Source organism: Sturnus vulgaris, chromosome 28 (assembly GCF_052056855.1).
Source record: "Sturnus vulgaris isolate bStuVul1 chromosome 28, bStuVul1.hap1, whole genome shotgun sequence".
Lineage (NCBI taxonomy): Eukaryota > Metazoa > Chordata > Aves > Passeriformes > Sturnidae > Sturnus > Sturnus vulgaris.
In genome coordinates, this window is record NC_142270.1 from 748,336 (window position 1) to 771,784 (window position 23,449).

Genomic DNA, 23,449 nt, shown 5'->3' on the forward strand with positions numbered 1-23,449 from the left:
AGATCACTTCACCACAGCAGCTGCATATTCCTTAAATGTTCTTTCCACCAAATTTGGGCATTCTAATTAGCAAACAGGATGCTGAAGTGTAATAGAAGGTTACTGCCTAATTAGTGTCAGTGGAATGACCTGCAGTCTGATGCCAGGTGCTCATTAGCAAGCTCTGTTCAATGCCAAAGTCTGTTGCCAATTACAAACCAGCCATTTATTTATGAAGTGTTTCCTGCCCAATAATATCTACACGAGCTAAGTAAAAATAAAACAACAAATATTTAAGTCCTTCTTAAAGATGCATTTGGGGGAAGAAAGAAGTGGAAAGCTGATCATACACCATTAAAATTAACAAGGAACACTGTGCAGCTGAGGCTGGGGGTTATCAGCTGATAAACATGTTCTGTGTCCATTATGGAATTTGCACTAGCAGGACATGCCTGGAATTAACCTTCTCTCATCCTTATCCCCACTCAGGGGCTCTTGCCCCTCTCCCTGCTCCAGGGAATCAGCCACTGGAGTCTGGACAGACAGCTCAGGATGGGCACACAAAACCATCACCACATTCCTCACAGTGCCTCACTCATGCTCACATGGAGTTTTCGTCAAAGTCCCCACACTGCACACATCCAGCACTGCAGTTTGCCCCAGGAAACATTTGTGTAACAGAGGAATCCAGAGTATTCCCAAGCTCAAACTTCCTGGGTGAAGGAGCACCTTGAACTGCCACATCCTAAGAGCTGAGGCAGGACCTGGAAAACACTGAGAGCAGCTGAGCACCACTGCAAGAGGATCCAGAAGGAGCACACAGAAATTAAACTTGAAAGGATGGACCATTGGTGCAATTCATACAGACATGAGACAATCCCACAGACTACTTCATGGTGCTTCATTTCTCACCCACCACAACTGCACCCTGCAGCTCTCGGGCTCCTTGCTAAGGGTTACAGCTCTGAGATAAGCTCCAAGCTGGTGCCATGGTTTAACACATGGCAAGGATCAGGAGTTTTCCTGTTCCAAGAGCTGCTCCTCAGGCAGCTCCTGTTACAGGCTCATAGCAAGGTGATGACAGGATCCCATCCTGACTTTCACATTGCTTCATGCTCCTTGCCTCCAGCACTCCTACCAAAGCCATACTGGGCAGGAGATGAAGTTAAATTTTAGGTTTTCTTCTAAGACTTGCTTCGTTTGCTTTAAATTTATGGGTTATGATCTGCAGAAGTTTTTAGTAGCAAAGGAAAATTTAATAAAATAATTCAGTTCCTTCCATTTGTTTCCCAGCCTAAAGCAATCAGTCAGATCTGCTTCTGCTCCAGATTGCTCCCTCCTGACAAACTCAAACCACTCAATCATTAACAGGGGGAGGCTGGAGTTTTAGCAGTGGCTTTTGCACGATGAGGAAGAAAAAGAAATTGGTTTGCTTAATAAAAAGCTACATTTGAACTCATGGGAGAGAAAGGACCATACCCCATGGTGCACTGAACACCCACTTAAAGAATCGTGTTTTTAGGCATGACCTCGGTGTGGGATTGGATTTTCCTCTCAGTTTCCAGGGCTTGGAGAAGACAATCCCTCCTGGAATGCTGGGAGCAAATCTCCTACAGCTGCTCACTTCAAGCCCTCTGGCTCCCACAGAAAAGGAAGGGCAGGTGCTCAGGAACATTCCCAGCCCCACCAATCCGAACATCTTTGCTCAGCAGAGCCAGCTGAGGCCAGCCCTGAGCTTCACCACTCCCAGCTCCCACCCTCTTCCCTATTCCAGAGGGAATTCTAAATCCACCAGTTCTGCACATGCAGAAGGTGTGGAAAGACCCAGTCAGGACAAGGCAGGAGGGGAAAGCCAGGGCAGCTCACACCAAATCCCTGCAGACCCCACAAAGCCAAGGGTTCACATCTCCAGAGTTAATTCAAACACTCATCTCCCCAGGCTCATCACTGGATCTCTCCTTCCCCTGTGACATCAGACTGATCCATCCTCTCTCCACGTGAGCATCCTTGCTGTGCCAACTCTTACACAGGAACTGAAAGAAGTTTCCAAATCCCAGGGCCCTTTCACCATTAACATTCCCTGTGATCACAGATGCTCTGTCTGCTCCAGCACAGGGGTGCTTTTGGCAAGGATGAGAAAAGTAGGGGAAAGGAACCTGATTTTCCAGCTAGAACAGGAATCAACAGTTTGTTTGTTATTCTCTGGAGTGATTAATGTTCTCCTTGTCATTCCTTTCACACATAAAACCACTTCCCTTCTTGCCAGGCTACTGCAGTGACTCCTCTCCAGTGCAAGTGCTCAGGTCACAGATTCATCACTGTGCAATTGCACTTCCCTGTGACCCTCCTTCCCAAGCTGGGAAGTCTTGCACCACTCAGCTGGAGCAGTTCTGGACTGGCTGCCTGGAGGCTGAAATCTTCCCATTCTGCTCAATGCAACTGGAAGGGGAGTCAGAGCTGCTGCTGGAATTCATTAAAAACAGCTGCAAAGGGAATGCAGGGCTGGGAAGAAAACGATTGCTTTTTTTTGTTGTTTTGTTGCTTTCTTAAATGACATGCAACACCTGATTGTCCAAGAGAGCTGAGGCAGTAGATCCATGCTCAGACAGTGCCAGGAAAACCAATAAAACAGGGATTGTATTCCATGTCTGTGCCAGAGCACTGGGGAGAATTGAGCCTCTGCTGAGGGAATGGTTTTCTGGAATTGCATTATCCAATAGTGTGTAACCACTGTAAACAGAAATCTGAGCCCCCCAGTGAGTGCCCCATTCCCAGCTCAGCTTTCACCTGGGTTTTATCACCCAAGCAGCCTGTACCAAAACCAGAACACACGGAATGGGACTGGGGATTTCCCAAACCTTGGAGCCAGGGGAAGCACTCCAGTCAGCCCAGGCACTCATGTGCTGCACCCAACCCCTGCAGGAAATCCAGGAACTGGGAATAGGGAAACCTAGGCATAACCTATTGATAAACTCGACCTTGAAGTAGCATTCTAGCACAAACCAAGGTTGGTTCCCTTGGACTAAATGATTCAGTGGATTTTTGTTCAGCAGGTTCTTGTGAACACAGAACTGTTGCCACAGACTATCTGGGACTCCATTTCTTCATGCAAGAAAAAGCCAATTATTTATTCACATAATTAATTTTATACACTTTTCACAGACGTCGTGTGCAATTCATTAGCTACCAGTATTCTTGCCACTTAACTCATTGGTTAAAAGCTATTTTTGTGTGTACCTGCTAAGACTCAGGTGTTTACATTTTTCCTTTGTGGACTTTCATAGAACAGATCTATTGTTTACGCAGGTGCAGACTTATTTTCCTTACTAGAAGAGGCAGTTGTGTTAACTGACTTTTCATTCCTCTTATTCTTTCTTATGGGAGCTTACAAACTGCTGCTAGCTTAGCTAGACTAGCAGGGCCTAAACCAGATTTTTAAGACCTTTCTTTTATAATATCTCTGTCTGTCTGAAACAGAGAACCAAACCTCCATCAGTGCAGGGTGACACCAATGTGCAGGAGTGTAAACACTGGGGTGAAAATACTCACAGAGTCTATGATCCCCTGCAGGGCTTCAAACCCATCATTTACTGGGAAGACGTGGTCTTTGCTGTCAGCAATCCGGGCCAGCTGACACAGCAGGGAGAGGAAATGAAACAGAAATGCAAAGAATGAGATCAATTAGCCAGCAGGCAGCAAATTAAGACTTCTCCCAATTAACTCGCTTGCAAATAAAACCCTCAAATACTCAACTACTCTCTCTGGATTGCCACTGTATTGTGGCTTATTAAGCAGTAATGTGTTTATCTTGTTAGCCTGATTGACTTTATAAAGCTCTGTATCAAGGCTCAGTAAAGACTTAGAGACAAGACAGAATGTGGCTTTCACTGGTGCCCAGGGCCTAATGATCTCTAGGGCAAAGGTAGAACCCAAAAAAGGTTCAACCTTTAATCATGGAGGTCTTTTCCAACCTTAACTCCTCCACAATTCTTTGAAATTATATCCCATGTGGAGATACAGGCCTGATTCACCTTTCCTGCCAGGACAGAGATTTGTGTTCAACCATCAGAGAGCCAAACAGGGAGATACCAGGAGATATTTTCTGAGTGGAGGTTGAAAGATCTCAGAGGAGCATTCAGAAACATCTGTGATGAGGAGGAAGGGCCTTCCTCAGGTGGAGGTAAGTTCAGGGGAGCCAGGACATCACCTGCAGAGAGCTGCCTGCAGGTTCAGCTGCCAAGAGCACACCAAGGGTTAAGGCAGAGCTCTAAGCCCAGCTCAGCAGTAATGAGCTCTCCATGCATCTGCTGGAGCAGGCTCAATGTGAGTGCTGCAAAGCCAAGGCTTGTTCCAGTAAACCTCCCCTGGCAGAGGTACCAGCAGCCTCTCTGGAGCTTTCTGGAGGCAGCAGAGCAGCCACACATTCCTCCCAAAACCCCACGGGCTGTCCCTGGCCAGCTCCTGTCACTCAGTATCCCCAGCTCTGCATCCAAAGCCATCCTCAGGCAGCTTTGCTCTGCTGCTCATTGCTGCTGGCTGAGCTGCAGAGGCTGCTGAAAAAAGCTGGATGTTTACAGCTCAGTTCATTCCCCTCAATCATCCTTCAGACACAGCCATCTAACTCCAGGTAATTTTTTCACCATCTAAGTGCCTTCAAGTAGTAGCTGTCTGAGGTCTGCTGCTTTAGGTCTGGTCTCTGTGCCATTTTTATTCCCTCTTTGCTTTTTCTGTGGCTTACTCTGGGTTATCCCAGTCTCTGGGGCTGATTCAAGGAGATTGTTCTAAACCAAATGTGGTTTGACTCCTTTTCTGAAAGCTGAAATACCTGGAAAAAGTCTTTCAGCCTCTACTTGTGTGCAGTGGGGCTGTGCACGTGCTTGACTCATGCTAGAAAAATGTCAACTGTTATGTGTGAAGTACAATTCAAAGACATACTAATATTCAAATGAGAAATTTAGAAGTCAGAACACTGTGAAATATTCATCACTAATGAAGCTGTTTGCTTTTTACAGCACAGTTTTCTTCTGAAAGGAAAGCTGTACTGAAGCTGAAAGGTTATATGGCAATGCTTCAGTTTTATGGGGAAAACCATCTCCACAACTTCTTCCTGCCTTCAGCTCAGGCCAGAGAATTCACTGCTCTCCCTGTGCCTTTCCCTTGCTTTTCCCCAGCATTAGCAAGAGTAGCTGGGGCAGGCAGAGGGGCAGGCTCAGAGGAGACCAAAAGCCAGACCCAGCCACATCAGGTGGTCAGTTCAGACAGGCAACAGAAGGGGGGAAAACCCCCTGGAGAAGCCTTGAGCAGGGCACCCAGGGCTGTGAGCCCTGTCCAGGCTCTGCCAGGCACTCAGGGACTACGGGGCTCCCTCACCTGGGTCTCGTTGAAGTCTTTCACACCCACACAATACACGGTGGCTCCCAGGTCCCGAGAGCGATTCGCCTGCAGAGGAGAGGAGAGGAGGCACCACATAGTTACCAATGGGCTGGGATGCAGCTTCCTCAAAGCTCTTAACCATAAATTCACTATTTTTCTGTAGAATGAGCAAAGGGGGAGCTTAGCAGAAGAGGACTTGAAAAGTTTTCCTCTCTGATTCTGTAAAATCAGGTTTTATCTGCTGCTAGAGTTGCTATTGTTTAGTAAAGCAACTGCAAGGGTATTTGGTGGATTTTTAAAACCTAATTAGTTCACCTTTCCAGCTCCTCCAGCTTCCCAAAAGATGTCAGGCTAAATCAATTTTCTTTCCATCATTTAGGGCACATCCCAGTATAACAGTAACCTCAAATGCTTTTGTGTGTTCTGTTTCAGATGTGGCCTCGTGATACCCAGAGGTGAGAGAGGCTCCATTCCATCTGCCCTAGAACTGCATCACTCCCAGGGCTTACACAGCATCCTGAACTGAAGGGACGGCAGCCACAGGTTTAATTTTCCCAGGCTACTTCACTGAAGTTGCATTTATTGCTACAAATGCCTAAGTATGGATGCAGTAATTTAATGGTGTTTCAGCAGAACAAGGACACCTGCCCTGACTGAAAGCTCCTTCCCAGAAGAGATTAAATTGCTAGATTGTATGGGAAGACTGCAGCAATGCAAGTTGTTCACCAGCAAAAAGCTTTTTTAGCAGACAAGCATCATTGCAGTTTTATTCTGGGAAGCTTCAACCCAAACAACTGGAGTAACTCACAGACTAAGTGCCGAGTTCAGGATCTCCTTCCACCAGCCCATAGCTGTTCCTCCCCAAACCAAAACAAATATAGCACTTCTGACCTTTCAACTTGTTCATTCACCTCTAAAAACAAACTTGTTTTTCTTGTGGATTTTTTATTTCAGAAGGGAAATAAAAAGAGATGAACTGTAAGGAGCAGAGCTGTAGATTCAGGACGTTTGCTAGAGCAATATTGGTTTCACTCTACAAACCCATTCTTTTTGTTGTTATTGGATTTAATACTGCATTTTGGACAGACTAAGAGGAAAAATTCTGTCCATAGCAAATTCATGCAGAAATACCCTCTTCCAAGCTTAGATCACCCTGGTTTGACTGACAAGTGCCAATTGCTCATCTCTCCAGGGAGGATGTCCAAAAGAGAGCTGCAGGAACATTTTACAGCAAAGCTCTCAATGCCCACCCCACTGTTTAACATTTTGCACAGTTCACTAATTTAATGAGGATGTTGAGCTTATGTGCTTGAATCTCAGAGATATTTGTGGAAATCTGAAAGATTTTCTGATGTGACAGAAGCCATCCTCTTTCTGGAGTCGTGACTTCTTGTGAGAGGAAAAAAAGTGAAAGCGAGAATATTCAGCATTTCCCAGAGCAATCCAGTAAATACTGAAAATTTTCAGCTTTGAACAATTCCTTCTTCTAGTGTTTATTTTTAACGGGAAGTTTTAATTCCTCCCTGTCCTTTCCCCTGAACAGTCTCGGCTGTGGTGAGTCAGAAGTTGCTGCTGTCAGGGGCTGTTCTTTAGATCCATGTCTGCAGAGCACCAAAGTGGAGTTTTCTCACTGGGGAAAAAGGTTTTCCTTATCTTCTGCATTCACAGCAGCAAGCCCAGACATTTTACTGTCTCCCTGAGTACAAATGTGTAAGTCACTTACCTCCCTCTCAGAGTAGAAAAATAGATCTTCGTGGAGCTCTCCATCTGTCAATGCAATGATGACACTGGCAGTTCTGTAACCTGAACACACAAACCTCTTCAGTCCTTGGCTTTGGTTCTGTTTGTTAAACCACCTCAGAAAACATCCTGCCTGTGAGCACACTCAGAGAGCAGAACTCTGGTGGTATTTCAGACCAGTAAATGATGCTGCAGCCATCAAAAAAACAGTGCAATTTGTTCTTAGTTAGCTCCTGATTTTATTAATGCTGTCAGCTCAAGAAATTCAGAGGGGCTTTTTCAGCCTGTGATAAAAAGCTCAACTGGGATTTAAACGAAGATGGTGGGAAAAGGGCCTAAAATCTTCAAGATTCCTGAGTAACATTTCAGGAACATCATAAAACCTTGCAGCCTTCCCTTCCAAACCAGAAAGTTTTTACACCTATTACAGGGAAGGAAAGGACAGACATTTTCCCAGTTGTCTGCACTTACTGCTGGTTTTAGTAATTGCTGGTTAAAATAATCTTTTATCTAAGAGCTACTCCATGTACTTGTGTTTCAGAAGGAAGAAGAAATGGTTGCCTGAGCCCTCCAGCAAAAGTAAGGCACCATACAGTTTTGGTTGAGGGTGGGCACCTGCAGCGAGCCTGGCTTCCCCCTTTTGGCCTGAAACACTTTAATTCCAGCTCCTTAAAGCTCCACTTGCTCTTTTTCCTTTCAGGAATACTTCCCTGACTAGCACCATATCCCTGCAAGAAAAGAAGCCACCCCCACCCTTCCCACAGTGAAGCTGCATTTTAGATCTGTTAAAGTTATCAGTCAAAAAGAAAGAGAAAAAACATTCAAAGGATCAAGAAGGCCTCTCACCGTGAACATTTTCGTAGTAAATCTGTTCACTTGCCTGAAATCAAAGCAGAAGATTATCAATAATAAATCAATAATAAGAACATTATGAACTTCTACTCATGCAGCAGAAAGGGAGGGATGATGGCAGTGAGGATGTCACATTGGCAGTTCACACATGAGCTCTGCTTTTAGACATCTGATTCACAGAGCAAGGTCCTTGCCTGGGGTTTTGATGCATTCCTGCAAGGTCTCATCAGCCAAACCAACCCCAGTGCTGTCTCCCACTGTTCTCTCTGAAAATCCTGTCCACTTTCATCCTTGAGAAACGTCCTAGGCCCAATGCTAAATATTCCTCAGCACCTCCAGATCAACTATTCCAACTGCAAACAAACCAACAACTCTGTTAGGTCACCTCAGTTTCTGCTGTGTTCACTTTTCAGTGATGGGGCAGTCCTTTCAATAGGCAGACAGTTCAAGCCCCTCCCAAATACCCATGAAGCACAGAGGAGGGAGGAGGGGAGTGCAGGAGTTCAGGTTTAGAGAAACTCCCGAGCTTGTAAAATATGTAAAAAATACGCCCAGAAGGAGAAGGTCAGAGCAGGCAGTAAGGTCTGCAGTTATTTGGCCACCCCAGTCAGCCCAGGTAGGACGGACAGCTTCCCACCCTTCCTGGACACACAGCCACAGGGGACTCGATGCCACTGCCTTCTTGCAGGCAGAAAAGGCAGCTCTGCCCAGAAAAGCTGAAGGCAGAAATAAAGAAAATTAGTAGAGTTTGCAGCTCCAGCACTGAGCCCTTACTCGCTGCAGCAAAGGGACAGGGTCCCACTCCCCCATCAGAGTTCTCAACCAGCCCCTGTGTCCTACAGCTCCTGAGGAGCAGAGACTGCTCAACACTGAGCCTGCACCAGTTACCCTCTCAAATCCTTCGTGCATGTACGTGTCCCCTCCTGGCAGCACCTTCTGCAGCTCCTCCAGGCCCTGGCGGATCTGCTCCCTGGAACGAAGGCAGGCACTGTTAGACCCAGGAGCAAAGGCACCAGCATGTCCTGACAGCCAGCTGGGGACGTGCAGGGCAGAGCCAGGCACAGAGGCGGGGGGGAAAGTGTTTAACTCAGTGTTTGCACAGGATAGCTGCCTCTCCAGGGATGTGGAACACAGAGTTGTGCTCCCAGTGTTCCCAGTGCCTGGGGAAAGCATCACAACAGCACCATCCCCGAGGCCAATAGCCACATATTTCATACATTTCTTCCTAAATGAATATTCCCTGCTCAAACCTCAGCAGCTGACTTGCACGTGGCTCACTTTCCTAACACGTTTTCTCACTTGAGTATACAAACATCATCAAACAGCTACAAAAATGACACTCAGACTATCCTGGCAACTCCAGTTTATGTGGAGCTACATCTTCAGCTCCTGGTTAAGCTTACTGGAACACTGAAGCCTTTCCCAATGGCATATTGTGACTCAGGGTACGTGTTTTAGCTCTTTTCAGGAGTGCCAGGCACAGTGACAGGTCAGCTGCAGGCTCTGTGAGGTGGGCAGTGATTTGTTGCTCCTCTGAGTGGCAGACATCAAACTCTGGAAGCCAAGCACAGGCCCGGAGACTTTAATACAAGATAAAACCCTGCAGTGTGTGGGGTGTATCAGAGCAAACTACACAATCTCCATGGGAAATGGATGGAGTCACTGCAGGCAGGGCCTGCCAGGAGTCATTTCTGTCTCTACAATTTCCAACCACTTCAGAAAAGCCAGCTGTTGTGATCACACACTCACTGTGAGGCTGATGGCAGCAGGGCACTGACACTGCTCAGAGACTCCCCAAGGAGCAAAGACTGTCTGCTCTTGAATTATCAAACTTCCAAGAACCCATTTTTTACCTGTGATATCCCAGCTAGACACTAACAAGGTTCCTCCACTCAGGACCCATGCACATACCAAACCAAAGCTGGGTATAAAATAGAGCATTTCCTGTGATCAAAACTGTTTTTCAGAGGTTAATACTGAAATTTTAAAATACACAGCAAAAGTAAATAAAATGTCAGTCCAGTCCCATTGGACTCACTGAGTTTTCCCAAAAGGATTAAGTTTTCCCAAAAGGAATGCTCAGCACCCTTAACCCTCACATTCAGGTGCTGAAACACCACTCAAAGGCAGGGATGAGGTGGGGGGAGCTCTCCAGGTGAGACAGGCCAGTGTGAGCCACAGCAGAGCACATCTCTTGTCTGCCAGTGCCCAGTACAACCTAGCAGCCAGCTGGCTCTGAGAGCAGCTCCATAACAATATCCTGCTCCCAGCCAGCATTTCTGGGACAGCTGGGGAAATATGGAATACATTCCCACTCAGGAAACATCTCAGTCTCATAGCTCAGAACTTGAGCAGAAAGGAGATCCCTGCAGTGGGGTTTGCTCCTAGGGTGGGACACAGAAAGAGGCAGGGAACAGGTTTTCCTTTGGCAGCCAGTTAAATAAATGTGGTTCATTCTCTTCATCCCTCTTGCAGCAGGAAGTGGCAGGAGATGCTCAGACTGGCTGGATTTAAGGACGTTTTCAAGGCTGGTGTGAGTGTGCACTGCTCTGTAGGAAGGCAGCCAGCTTCCTCCCCATGGCAGCTGCTCTGGTATGTGATTTCAGACATCTAATATGTAAAACACATGCTGACTTATACACTCCACACATGTGGTACATATATTTTTGCTCCACGTGGCAATGAAGTTAACAGAGGAAGCGAGAGCGATTTAAGGACCTCATCCAGCTCTCCTTGGACGTCAGAATAAAATTAAAAAAAAAAAATCCATCCCATAGATTTGACTGGGATTAACTTGGGGGTCTGTAAGGGGGTGGCAGGAACACGCTTCACAAACAAGGCAATCTGTTATTGCCAAAAAATCCACACCCCTGCAATCCATCCCAAACATTTTGTCTGTGACACACCTTCAAGGAAATCACGTTCCCCTCTACCCCAGGAGTGTGGGTGTCACTTCTGGCTTCCAGGCCTGTTTTTAATGGGAAGGCAGTTTCACCTATTTGTTTGCAGAAGAAACTCCCAGAGGATGTTCCACAGGCACTGAGTCTCTGCTTCTCTGACAAAATCCTGAATCTTTGGGGAGTGCAGGCTGCCTCAACAAAACCAGTGTGAGCTGAATCCCTGACAGCTGATAGAAAGACATTTAGAAGCTGAAATTAAGCAGGGAACCTCTGCCTTGAGAGGCCTTAGTGCATTCTAGTAGGTGAGAATAGGCACGTGACTCTACCAATGAAATTGAGAAGCACAGAGGTGCCACAACACTGTTCCCAGTGGGATGGAAACCATTGAGGAAGGTGAAGGAAGCTACAAGGACACAGAAGCTGTTTTAAACCTCTTCTTACCTGTCTTCTGTTAACCTCATTAGAATTGTCCCTCTGGTTGAAAAAACAATAAAGGACATCCTCAGCTGAGGGCTGGAGGAGAGAAAAAAAGTGAATTAATTTGGTGGTCCAGAGCAGAGCTCCATGTCTAGCACAATCACACAGGACACTCTGCCATCCCAGTTACAACTCAACAGGATGAAAATGTATTTTGCCCTCGGCCTTCTTAATCCAGGGAAACCTTGGGGAATCCCTGTAAAAGATGCAGAGAACACTTCTATCACAACCTTAGAATTGCTAAAGCAAGAAAGGCTTAAATGCATCCTGGTGTCACCACAGAAACAAGGGAGGGCTCTTTATGTTTTTCACAACACATTCCATCCCCTGTCCAGAGGGATTCCTCATCCAGGCTCAGGTCATTCAGGGCCTGAAAGCCACATCCACAGGCTCTCCCTGCAGCCCCAAACTCCTGTACTTCAGGCAGCAGCTCAGGGACAGGAGGATTCCTGCCCCACAGATCTGATCCCTGAAAGGCAGGCAGGAATAAATGGAATTATTTTATCTCCCCCATTTCCCACAGAATACGAACGTGGGGAAGAGCAGTCAATGGAAGATCTGAGGAAAGCATCAAGAGCCCTTTGCCCACCACATAACCCCTGGGAAGCAGCACATGCTGGGACTGGGAGCCCCTGACGCCCCCAGATGCCACCCAGGGACCTGCAGCCCTCCTTACCTTATGAACTTGCGAGCCAAGTGCTCCACAAAATGATAGATCTCATTCCAGTGATGCAGGACACTTCCTGATCTAGGGACACAATGATTACAGGACACATCAGTGGAAGTTTTCCCAGCCATTTGTTCAGTCACACACTGCTCAGTGAAAAATTTGCTCTTGTTTTGTTCAACACTCACTGCCCATGCTCTTCCTTTAAAGAGAGATCAAACTGTAATTGACATTTCCTATTTAACTTTCAAAAGCAAGAATAATTCCCACTCCATGCAAGTGTTTGAGGCTGCCCTTGGCAGTAGCTCACAGCAGTTAGGCTGGACTTTAATACAGCCTTAACCAAATAAACCGTATGTGAGTGAGGAGCAGTTTCTCTGTACAATGTTTTAGATCAATTCCACCCACTCACTTCCAAACCATTACACAGAGCTTTTAGCTCAAGCCTATTCTGAGAATTACATGCAGTTGGAGGAACAGATTATTAAACTTCTCCAGCGTTTCCACTGTGCCAGAGACTGTGAAAAGCAAAATACCTTACTCCACATCTCAACTGCTCTGATTAATTCTTTCACACCTCAGTTAAACACAAAACAAACTAATTTTGTTCCTCAGGAAAATAAATCGTAGGCTCTAATGGGGTTGGATTATTCTTCTTTATGTTTTAGGAACGAGGAAAAAAATAGGTTAATCAGAATCTTTCAGCACAAAATGCCCTTTCTGGCATAAACACTTCTATGAACACTGGAATATTAATATTGGAAAAAAATTCTTTTCTAGAGTGGGAAAATAAATGTGTCATCACTTGTTTAATTCACTGAGTACAATTAGAAATATTTATAGTCCAGCTTCAACAGAAACTTCATTGATCTGCAGCCTGAGGAAGAAAAGATGAACGTTTGAGATGGTTTTTCAGTTCAGAGGAAGAAAAGGCAAATGAGCTTTCTGTTCCACCTCAGCTCTGGGAATGGCAGTGGAGAGCCAGAGCAGGTTCCCAGCCTGGTGCAGCCACCCCAGCCTGGCTGCTCAGGGCATTGCTTCTCTTCCAGAAGCACAAGGAGCAGCAGAGCTGGTCCCGGGGGTCACAGACATTTCCTGCCGCTTTCCCCACACTTGCTTTTCATTCTCAGACACTCAGGAAGAGCCTTGGCCTCTTCCTCCTGCTCCACAATCCCCGGAGCTGCTCCTTCTCTGTGTGACCCTGATCTGTCTATGCACTGAGTACCTTTGCTCAGGCACAAACATTCGGGCCCTGTGCAAAAAGAGTGACCCTGCCAGATCTTGCTGCACAAAGGACTTGTCCCCAAAAGCATCAGTTTAGGATGAGTTTAAGGATGGCCTTACAGACACCCTGCTTGGGGCACAGCTGCAGGGCAGATGGCAGAGCAGGTGGAATCATCAGCAAATGCTCATAGTGCTGAATTATTTCTTTCTTTCCTCAGACCAGGACATGACACAACAGCTTCTTCTCCACACAAATGTGTATCAAAGAGGACCAAAGCAACACCAACAGCAAAGCTCTGGATGAACCAAATAACCACAGCCAGTGGGAAAATTGGTGTCATAAGAGATGAAGGGTGACATACATCAGGACTTGCTCACAGACAGGAAACTTAAATCCTGCTGCATCCAAAACCTAAATTGATAAAACAGACACACAGAGCTCAGCCCCAGGTGCAAATTCCCCTTGGATGTATGGGATAACTCTGAGACCTTGAATTCCACAGGCACTTCAGTCCCAACAGTGCCAAATAGGCCAAATAATTTCCTAGAACTGGCCTGGAAAAGAAATGTTTATTGTCTTTATATGCTGAGGCATGAAAGAAACACTTGACTTTATAGCAAGGGTCACAGTCTCCAGAAGACATGAAGAGCCAAGGCTTTGTTAATCAGAAACCAATTAGTCCTTGATTCAGTGAAACAAATGTCACTTTAGACCATATGTTCACCTCCCAAAAAACACCTCAGTGAAGATTCCCACATTTCCTTACCCATTTGGTAGCAGACACCAAATGGTGGAGCTGGGACCAGCAGCCCCTGCCCAACCTCCTCCCAGCCATCAGGTAAAACATCCTTTAAGGAAACTTCTTACCACTACTGCAACATTAAACCAAACCCACTCTATCCACAAAGGGAGGATGGTTTCTGCTCAGTTTCAGGAGTGAGATCTTTGGAATAGTCTGCAGCCCAGTTTTTTCCCATCTCTGCCAGAGGGAGCTGTAACAGGGGTCCAAAATGAAGGTTCCCACTTTGGCTGACCACGCATTGTCCTTCCCACACAGCAATTCCCACCTGAGGCAGACAGCTCAGTCTGCCTGGAGTTCACTTCTCCCCCTGCTGTCAAGGGCCAGAAATGCCCAGGTCAGCACTTGGGAAAAAGCATTCCTCAAACATAAAATGCATTTTCTGAAACACACCTCAGACTTCTTATGTTCTTCACTTGGCCTGAAACAGACAAACCCAATACAACCAACCTTTGCAGCCAGTACAAAGCTCACAAAACCAGGATTTGCTCACAGTGCCCACCTCCTTGAGCTGTGTCATTCAGCAGCCACGCTGTAAAAGACACTTCCTTTGTACAGTGAGGCAGGCCAAGAACTCTGAGTAGGACAAGTATTTCTAAAGTCCAACTGTAAGATAAGAAAAGCCAATAAGAAAAGCAAATAGTTCTCTTTTCATACTCCCAAAAGAAACAAGATGATCAGAGAGCCAAGGCTTTGCAGCTGAATGGTCGATGCTAAAAAGTTGCAATTTAAGAAAAAGCTCATCCACGAGGATGCCAAAATCTTTTCTGGAGAAGGGCCCAATAAATGGAAATTAAAACTAAGTAAACCATTCTCTTTAACAGGAGAGTGATCCATTCTGTGATCAGCTCCACTGGCATTTTGTACCTCTAAAGGGAATGCAAGTGTTGAGAGAGACACTGCAGGGGCTCTGTGGCTCCAGCCACGCTCTGGCCAAGCCCTGCCCTTCAGCAGGTGCCTTCCTCCTCTCACTGGCACAAGGTGCTCCAGAACCCAAAGCTGCAGCAGCTCAAACTTCCCTAGACTTGGTCTTTCTTGTACTTTTGAGACTCCACTTTTCCATTTCTGCTGTTGCACCTTCTCAGAATGCCCGTGGGTTTATTCACTTTGCAGACTGGAAGAGTCACAGAACTAAGTCCACACTCTTATACCAAGACCTCACGTGACTTATGTGCCCTGCAGTTGACAGGAGGACATAAAGACACTTGGTTCAGAGGCTGCTGTTGATTCAAAAATCTCCTTAAGCTTTCCTGGGTTTGGGCTAACTCCCAGAAGTCTCATGGCTCTCAGAGATGGCATTTACCTAGGAAGTTGTGCAGCATCTCTTCATTGAGCTCTTGAAAAATAACACAAATGAGCACAAAAGCATCCTTTGTCTTTCCCAACACTTGAGGAGCAATTCTGCAAGCCCTCCATAGCACAAAGGCATCTGAGAGATGATGCAATTCTTGGAGGAACTGCTATTATCTTGTGCCACACCAGACAGCTCATGGGGACACTGCATGTCACAGGGTCCACAGAGGCTCAGGTCAGAGCAGGACAAGCCTCTAAGCCCAGTCTCAGCCCAGGAACATTCTTCTCCTCCTGGCTGGCAGGGGGTATGCAAAAGAACAACTAGTAAACAAATAGCCATGGACTTAACTTACATCAGTCAGCAGATAAGTGCAGAATGCTGAAGGCACACACTCAATCCTGGCTGGAAGGGAGCTCCTGCCTATTCCTTTTACCAAGGAATGGTTATCTAAGATGCACCCCTGGATAAAAAACACATCCACAGGTCCTGACTGGCAAGGATTTCACACATGAGCTCAGCTCACTGCAAATGCCTGCCATTGGCAGAACTGGGAGTTAATTACGTTCCTTCAGGCAGCAAGCAAAAAAAGACACAAAAATGCTCAAATTTCTCCACCCTGCCTTGCTGGCATCCCTCAGCCCTCACACTAATACAGAGAAAAGTCATCCCTCCACATGCTTGCAAGGTCTTGCCATCCCAACAAAATGTACACCTTGCTCTGCATGCAGGCCTGTGAACTGGAAAAAACCCAAGGAATAAGTCCCTGGGTCAATGAGGAGCAGAGATAGTTTTGAATCTATTTCTGCAGACCCTCAGTGTCACCATTCCCTACCTCAGGCTGTGTTTGTTCCTCTGAGAGCAGCTGGAACAATCTGCAGCTCTGAGTGGTGTGGTGAGCTCTGCTCCAGGACTCACTTTCCCAGGGCAAGGAGCAGATCCTGAGGCTCAGGCTCCTGCCTGGGCTCTGCCTGCTCCCATCCCATCGTGTCTGTGTGCCTTCCACACTCTGAGTACAAACCTGGACTGAAATCCTGCTTAAATCACGGTAACTGCAGCTACTCAAGCTCCACTCAAAGAAACCAACATCAGCCTTTCCAGAGCAGTAGCTTCCCTTCAATGCAACTGGTTACAAACAGATCCTTTGTCTGGCAGGGTAAGGAAGGGATCCAGAGCTTGGAGTCCTTGTTTCATTCTGCCAAGGATCTCCCAGAACCATTCTTTTCACACATTTACAGTTCCCTGTGTGCTTTCTGCATGTGGGCAGGCATCCCCCATTATCTGCACACCACAGGAATAATCCCTGTGACACACAGAGACTACAGCAAAAAGCTGCTGAGAAGACTTAGGGGTTATTCCTTCCTCCCCACCTGCAAATAAATTAGTTTGGGAGCTGCCCCCAGATGTTCCAGCTGTGCTGGGAGAGGGGATGTTTGCTCACTGCTGAGGCTGTGCACCGTGTCAGTTTGGGGTGGTCACAACAATTAATCACATGGAGAATATTTTTAGAATAACTGGACAATTTTTCATCAAAGACAAACATTTGAGCTTTTTAGCAACATCTCACTGCTTCGTTCTTAGTGAAGAACTTCAGTCTTAGTGAAGGCCCTGTATCTTAATTTGCACCAGCCTGTTAATTCCTTGGCACCAACTCCTGTGTGTGGAGCCTGAATCCAGGAATCCTCTCAGCAACACAAAAGGAGAGGCCAGCTTGGACCAGCTTTCCCAAAGTAAGCCAGGCCTACCTTCCACAACACTGGGCTTATCTTCGTGTGACCTCCACCCTGAGGTGCTCAGCATCTGCACAGAACCCAAACAGCAAAGAGCACACAAGGGAACCCTAAACAGCAAACAGCTCTAAAGAGCAAGTGCAACTCCAAACAGCAATTGCTACTCTAAATAACAGAAAGCTGCCCCAAAGAGCATACAGTTTGACACTAAATTGAGAAAATAGACACAGCTTGAGATTCTGCAATCAAAGGACAAGAGGCATGGTCTGTGGAAGGTTCCTCACCCATGGCACAGGGTGGAACCAGATGATCTTCTCCCTACCCAACCCATTCTGTGATTCCATGAAAGTGTTAAAGGATATGTGGTAACCAACTCCACCACAGTAAATCTCTCATCAGAGGTTAAACAACCAGGTCCTTTGATGCATTGTACTCAGCAACAGCTGAAAAGCCACAATGCTCCTCCAAAATTCTACTGGAGACCAAGGAAGTTTTTACATCAGATCCTGTTCATTTCTGCACCAGAAAAAAACCCCCCAGGAATAGGAATTCTGCAGCTGTCAAAGCAGGATTTTTGTTGGATACCTTGATATATACACTGGGGCCGGCCTGCCTGCTTTAAAGCTTGTGCCAAGGCTTGTGTTTCCACCCAAATCCATAATCCCATGAGCGAAGCTCAGAAGTCATGGATTTTAGTGAGGGAACAGCACAGAACTTGAATTAAGGGCCTGCTGAAGTTACAAAGGCTCAGAGGTGTAACACAGCACATGCATGACATTTGAGAAAACCTTCAAGCCTGCTTCAGCTTCCAGGGAAATGCAGCTCTCTGCAGTACAAATCAAATGCTTGAGGTTTGTTTGGGGTTTTTCTGCTTGGAGCAATAGAGTTATTCCAACTAATAACGGAAGATCAGCAAAATTAATAAACCAGGTAGATCTTTCCACTGAATAAAATAAAGAAATCTTACCCCAGGAGCATCAGGACAACTGGCACACTGTAGCAGCCAGTGTCTCAGTCATAGATTTTACCCAGTATTTTGTAATAAAGGGTTATGTAATTCCAAGTCATTTATTCTAATGGAATGTGGGAGCTACTGCAAAACACTCCAGAGGATCAGTCAGAAACTTAATCTGTGAGCACTTTTGGCAACTTGCAAATACTTTCCTGTCTCTGAAATTTATGGTTATTAATGTCAGTGCCATGGCTCTGGCAGGCATCACCTCCAGTATTTCCAAGCCTTTGGTTCAAAATAACTACTCTTGATCAAGGAAATCAGGACAATCATTTCAGCCAGTATTTTTTAAGTTTGGTTTTGTTTTTTTTAAATTGTTGCATTGGTTTAGTATGAAGCTTTCCAAAGCTCAGCACAAAATGATTCCACATTGCTCCATCCACATCTGAAAAAAGCAGGACTCTTACAGTGCCAAGGAGATGACACTGCCACAATTAGTGATGAAAAAGCGAGCTAGGAAGTTATCTTCAGCACAAACAGCTAGTCAAAATATGCTTTTGATTAACAGAAGAAACAAAGAAAGTGTGACTCAGCTAGGGAAAATAGAGCTCTTCAAATGAGGCACTCGAGCTGTTTTCCATCCCAGCAGCTGAATTCAGCCCCTTCCGAAGGGAGTAGCCCCTCTCTGGGCTGGTTTTTACCTGGCATTGCTGCTTTGGGCACAGCTGAGGGGGCAGAGGGGCACGAGCAGAGCTGTGGGCAGCGCTCCCCGCACGTTCTCAGCCGTGGAATCGGTGCCTGCAGGAATAATTCTGCTCTCGTGAGAGTCTCAACCTCCCCGGCTCATGGGGAAACCAGAGGGGACCAGGGTGCTGCTCTGCTCCCAGCCACGGCTCTAAGAAACTCGAGTGCACACTCGAGTTTGAGTACACACAAAGCTCCCCTATTGGGAAACCTTACAATGATGTGATTACAGAGCACAGTGGGATTTATGCACTGGACCTACCAAAGAAGTTACCACAACAATAACAAAGCAAGCAGTCAGGAGTTGCAGAGATCCCTCGGGGACATAGTGACTTTTACAAAACCCAAATCCAAAGAAAACCTCCTGGGTATCAGCGTGTGCCATTCCAGTTCATGCCTAGCAAAGGAACTCTGAAAAAGAACAAAGTAGGACTGACTTACTTGTCCAGAATGAAATACAAATCAAATCCTCCGTAGCAGGCAGGACCACCATTCTCTCTCTTTCCACCGTGTCCATCACAGGTGAGTGTAAAAATTGCTAGGAAGACACACTTGAAGCCAAATCTCAAGATGCTTTGATTTGCAATGGCCATTATATCCAGAGAGGAGAAGAAAAAGAAATCTCTTCTTCCAAGGCTCCTTTATTTCACAGGTTTCTCCACAAAAGCCATTCAATGACCTTTAAAAGATATAGATCTATATTGTATTCCTTAAAACTCCACTTGCAACAGTTGTCCACAGGAATTGGAAGACTTTCCCCCTTGTTTCCCTTGCACTTCTGTTTCTTGGTTTCAGATTTCAAGATGCACAATACTGTATTTCACTTTTTTTTTTTTAAAGGGACTTGACCCTCAGTCTCCCTCGCAGCTCTCAGAAAGCAGCACCATTGTTTGGCAAGAGCAGGAGCAGCCTCCTCACAAATCTTGCTTTGTCACAGACTTCAGAAAATACAGGGAGGGTTTGTGGCTTCCCCCCCCCCCCTTAATTATTATTGTTATTATTAAAGATGGCAAGCTCTCAGCAAAAGAAGCTCAGAGAATGCCATCTCGTGGCCAGAACTCGAGCGAAGTGTGGTTTGCAGCAGATTTGTGCACGGAGCACATGAACAGTAGCCCCAGGTCTGGGACAGAAGCTGACCCAGCTCTGGGCACGGAATCACAGCCTAGGATGGACCTAAAGCTCATCCCACCCCTGCTCTGGGGCACTTCCAGGGATCCAGGGGCAGCCACAGCTGCTCTGGGAATTCCATCCCAGCCCCTTACCACCTTCACAGGGAAGAATTTCTGCCCAATATCCCATCTAACCCTGCTCTCCTTCATCTTAAGGCTGTTCCCCCTTGTCCTGTCACTTACATCTTTGTTTCCCACACGGACAGAAATGTGCAGAGACACCTTTGCTTCCCACACAGGCAACATCTGAGTTTAAAGACCTTTAAAAACCTGGGGCAGCTTCACAGCAATGAAAAGCCATGCCAGGCTTCTTGCCTTGCATTTTCCCACTCCTGAAGAGTACTCAGCAGTGCCTGTGCTTATGAAAGTCTGCCCCAACTCACCACTCAGTTCAACCTCTAAAGCTTAAACTCTCCCTCTTCCTAGGAAACTCAGTGGGAAATGTAAATTCATCTACACTCACTTCTCTTAGCTCCTTCCACAAACAGCACCACAGACTCTAAAAGCAGAGCAGGACAGCTCAAAAGGAACACCATTCCCCAGTGGGGGAGCCCCCGTACCAGTAAAAGCTAAACTCGAGGTACCAGGAGCTCCCAAACTTCCCTCTCAGACCCTCAGGCCACACCAGCAAACCCAAACTCCTAAGTGCCAACACCTGGAGAGTGGAGCAGCCTCAGCAGGGGTTTCAGGGAGTGCAATGCACCTGAGTCAGACTTTCCAGCTGCCCTGCACTGCCTAAAGCATTCAATTTGTCTTTAAAACATCCTTAACAAAAGCTGGAGGAGGAGATCAGATTCTTTGTGTAGCTGCGGAGTCAGACTGACACAAGGCCTGGGAAAGCCTGGGGAAATGCCAAGGAATGAAGGATCAGATGAAGCTGTGAGTACTCTGAGACAGAGGGAGCTGCTGACAAAATGGAACAAGCTTTACCCTGAAATTCTGAATTTCTTGAGGACTAATCCTCTTCATATGCCTGCCTTAAGAGTGTGTGTTTTTGTTTATGATCTGGTAAGAGCAGGATCAACACTCAAGCTCATGTGGGACACAGGAAGGGTATTAGAATTTGTCTGCCCTCCCCCTCTATTAGTGGTTAGCTTCTTTTTTCCTCTGCCTTCAGTCAGAGTCAGGATTGAAGCACTAGAGACAGGATTTTCATGTTTGGGCTCAGTTGTTTATTAATTCCTACCTATAGTATAGTGAGTGCTACAGCACTTCTAGCTAACAAGCTAAAAATGACAAAATGGAGCTGGATCTTGCTCATTACAAGGTCTTTTAAGGCCTAACTAGTCAATTAAAGCTAACATCTATATTATTTATACCTTTGACCCAATGACCAAATACCTGTGACTTGCACTTTGGAATTTTCTATCCAACCAAAAACTACTACCTAAAACTAAGAAGAGTGTCTTAGGTTGCAATACAGGATGTGACCAAAAGTATGTATTCTATCACCATTTGTTGGAATCAGCTGGGGCAGTGATCCTTATCTCTGTGAGAGATATTATCTACTAATGAGCCATCTGATAAGATCAGGTGGAGCAGTCATCTTTATCTTTTCCACAACCCACCTTTCCTCCAGGAGATATCTCCTGTTAATGGGCCATGGACTCCCACTGAATGACTGATAAAATTACATCATCCCATTGGGAGATACTCCAGCCAGGAGGAGGAGCCAAACATTTCCTACCTAGATAAAACCTGAGATTTGGAACACTAGAGCAACCTTTTTTCCACTGGATTCCTGAAAAAAATGGATCTTTCCACATCATCATTGGACTTCTGGAGGAAAACTGCATCTTCTGCAGGAGCACTGCTCGACCAGAACCACATCTGTCACTGCAGGAGGATGCAGTCACCATGGAATGGGACTGCACCAACACCCTAACTGACTGACGGGGGCAGCTTGGATTCTCACTCTGCCAGTGCTTTGGGTTTGTTCTCTCTATACTGGATTTCTATTGTAATTTTCTTAGTGACCTATTCCCATATATTTGCCTGAGAGCTCCCTTAATTTCAAAATTATAATAATTTGGAAGGAGGAGGTTTACATTCTCTATTTTAAAAAGAGGCTTCTGCCTTTCTTGGCAGACACCTGCCTTTCAAACCAAGACAAAGAGGAAGGAACAAGAAGGAAGAATAGCCAACTCCCAAGAACCTCCATCTTGTCTCATACCTATTACTATATTCTAAAACTCCAAATTCCAAGCCCTTCACCATGTGATGTTACACAATTCTATTCAAACTACACACCAGTGATCCCAACTATATCACTCAAATTTGGAAGCCTTCTCCAAGGCCTCAAGTCAAAAGCAGTGTTCTTTTGGGGGTCAGTACCAGAAAACACAGAAAGTTCAAAACTCCCAGGCTTCCAGGTTCCAGCACTCATCCCACACTAAAAATGCCAAAACCAAAAACATTATTAAAATTGTAGGTTGTGTGTGAAAGCCCTACCAGTGCTTGGGAAGGCTCAGTGTGCTCTAATCTTTGTGTGAGAGACAATAAGGAGGTGTTTGAACTGCACACAGCTGTGCAAAGGGTGATTAAGCTCCAGCTGGTGCCCTTGGGTTTGGGAGCACGTCTGGGTGACTCCAAGGGTGGTTCCCTTTGGCTCCCAGGCTGACCTGGATGATGGGTAATGGCTTTTGTCAAGATCTAAAAATCATATTCCATGTTTTTCAGGACACTTCAGGAAGCTGTTACAGCACTGTGTGGAAGCTCCCTACATTCCCCAGTTTTATTCTCACAATTAAATTATCACTGCACTGGAATTCCTGCCCAGTGCAGACATGTCCTTAGAGTCCCTGGCTGTGCCTGCTGTGCTGTAATTCAGCACAGCTGTACTGGCACCACTGCACTCTCCTGGTGCTCTGGGATAGCAGACTCCTCTGGATGGGAGTCGGTGCCTTTTCATCTCAGCTGTGCAACTCGAGGCTGACACTCAGTGGCCAAGAGGGTTTTTTCCTTTCCTGGACTGCTAATTTTTCAAAGGATCAAGAGCTCCCTGGGGTGGAAACATCTCCACTGACTGCCCATAGGCTGATCCAGACCTCCCCAGAAGGTGATGAGGCTTCTCAACACTCCCAGGGCATTGATGATAACATGGTGTCAGGCAGCACAGCAGAGGGTGAGTGGCACAGCTCAGGGCATCTTGCCGCTTTTGTTAGAGAAGAGGAAATACTCAATCTTGATTATAAAGATTTGAGCAAAAAGAATCACAGCCTTGCTTTATGTTAGGAACAGAACAACTCTGTAAATCCCACAAAGGATACTCCCTTTCCCCTAAAAAAGGCAAATTCATTGCTTTGCACTCCTTTTTTTCTGCCTTTTGTGCCCCCTGAATCAAGGTTCTTAATGTGAGGCATCTTTCCCCAACAGGGAAGGAAGGCCCTAACTGTGAAGGCCTTGTTTGTACCATACACACCCTGGGGCTTGCCCAGCTCTCTGGCTGTGCTGAGGTGAAAAGAGCCATGAAAGGGCTCAAATGGAGCCCATGATATTTTCGTGGAGGTGTTCTTAGATGAAAAGGGTAGAGTAACAACAAATAGGCTGGA

General features: G+C 46.1%; 1 protein-coding gene across 1 annotated transcript in view; it reads right to left on the reverse strand.

Moving 5' to 3' along the window:
• ANTXR1 (ANTXR cell adhesion molecule 1) overlaps window positions 1–19,690 on the reverse strand; it is a 72,977-nt gene extending 53,287 nt beyond the window's left edge. Inside the window, exons 1-8 of the mRNA XM_088179909.1 lie at window positions 19,171–19,690; window positions 11,998–12,069; window positions 11,286–11,357; window positions 8,833–8,914; window positions 7,939–7,972; window positions 7,076–7,155; window positions 5,350–5,418; window positions 3,529–3,609 (exon numbers count right to left, since the gene is read on the reverse strand). Of these exons, the coding sequence (XP_088036035.1) occupies window positions 3,529–3,609; window positions 5,350–5,418; window positions 7,076–7,155; window positions 7,939–7,972; window positions 8,833–8,914; window positions 11,286–11,357; window positions 11,998–12,069; window positions 19,171–19,322 (642 nt within the window). The 5' untranslated portion in view covers window positions 19,323–19,690. The remainder of the gene's footprint in view (window positions 1–3,528; window positions 3,610–5,349; window positions 5,419–7,075; window positions 7,156–7,938; window positions 7,973–8,832; window positions 8,915–11,285; window positions 11,358–11,997; window positions 12,070–19,170) is intronic.
• Window positions 19,691–23,449: the final 3,759 nt, after the last annotated feature.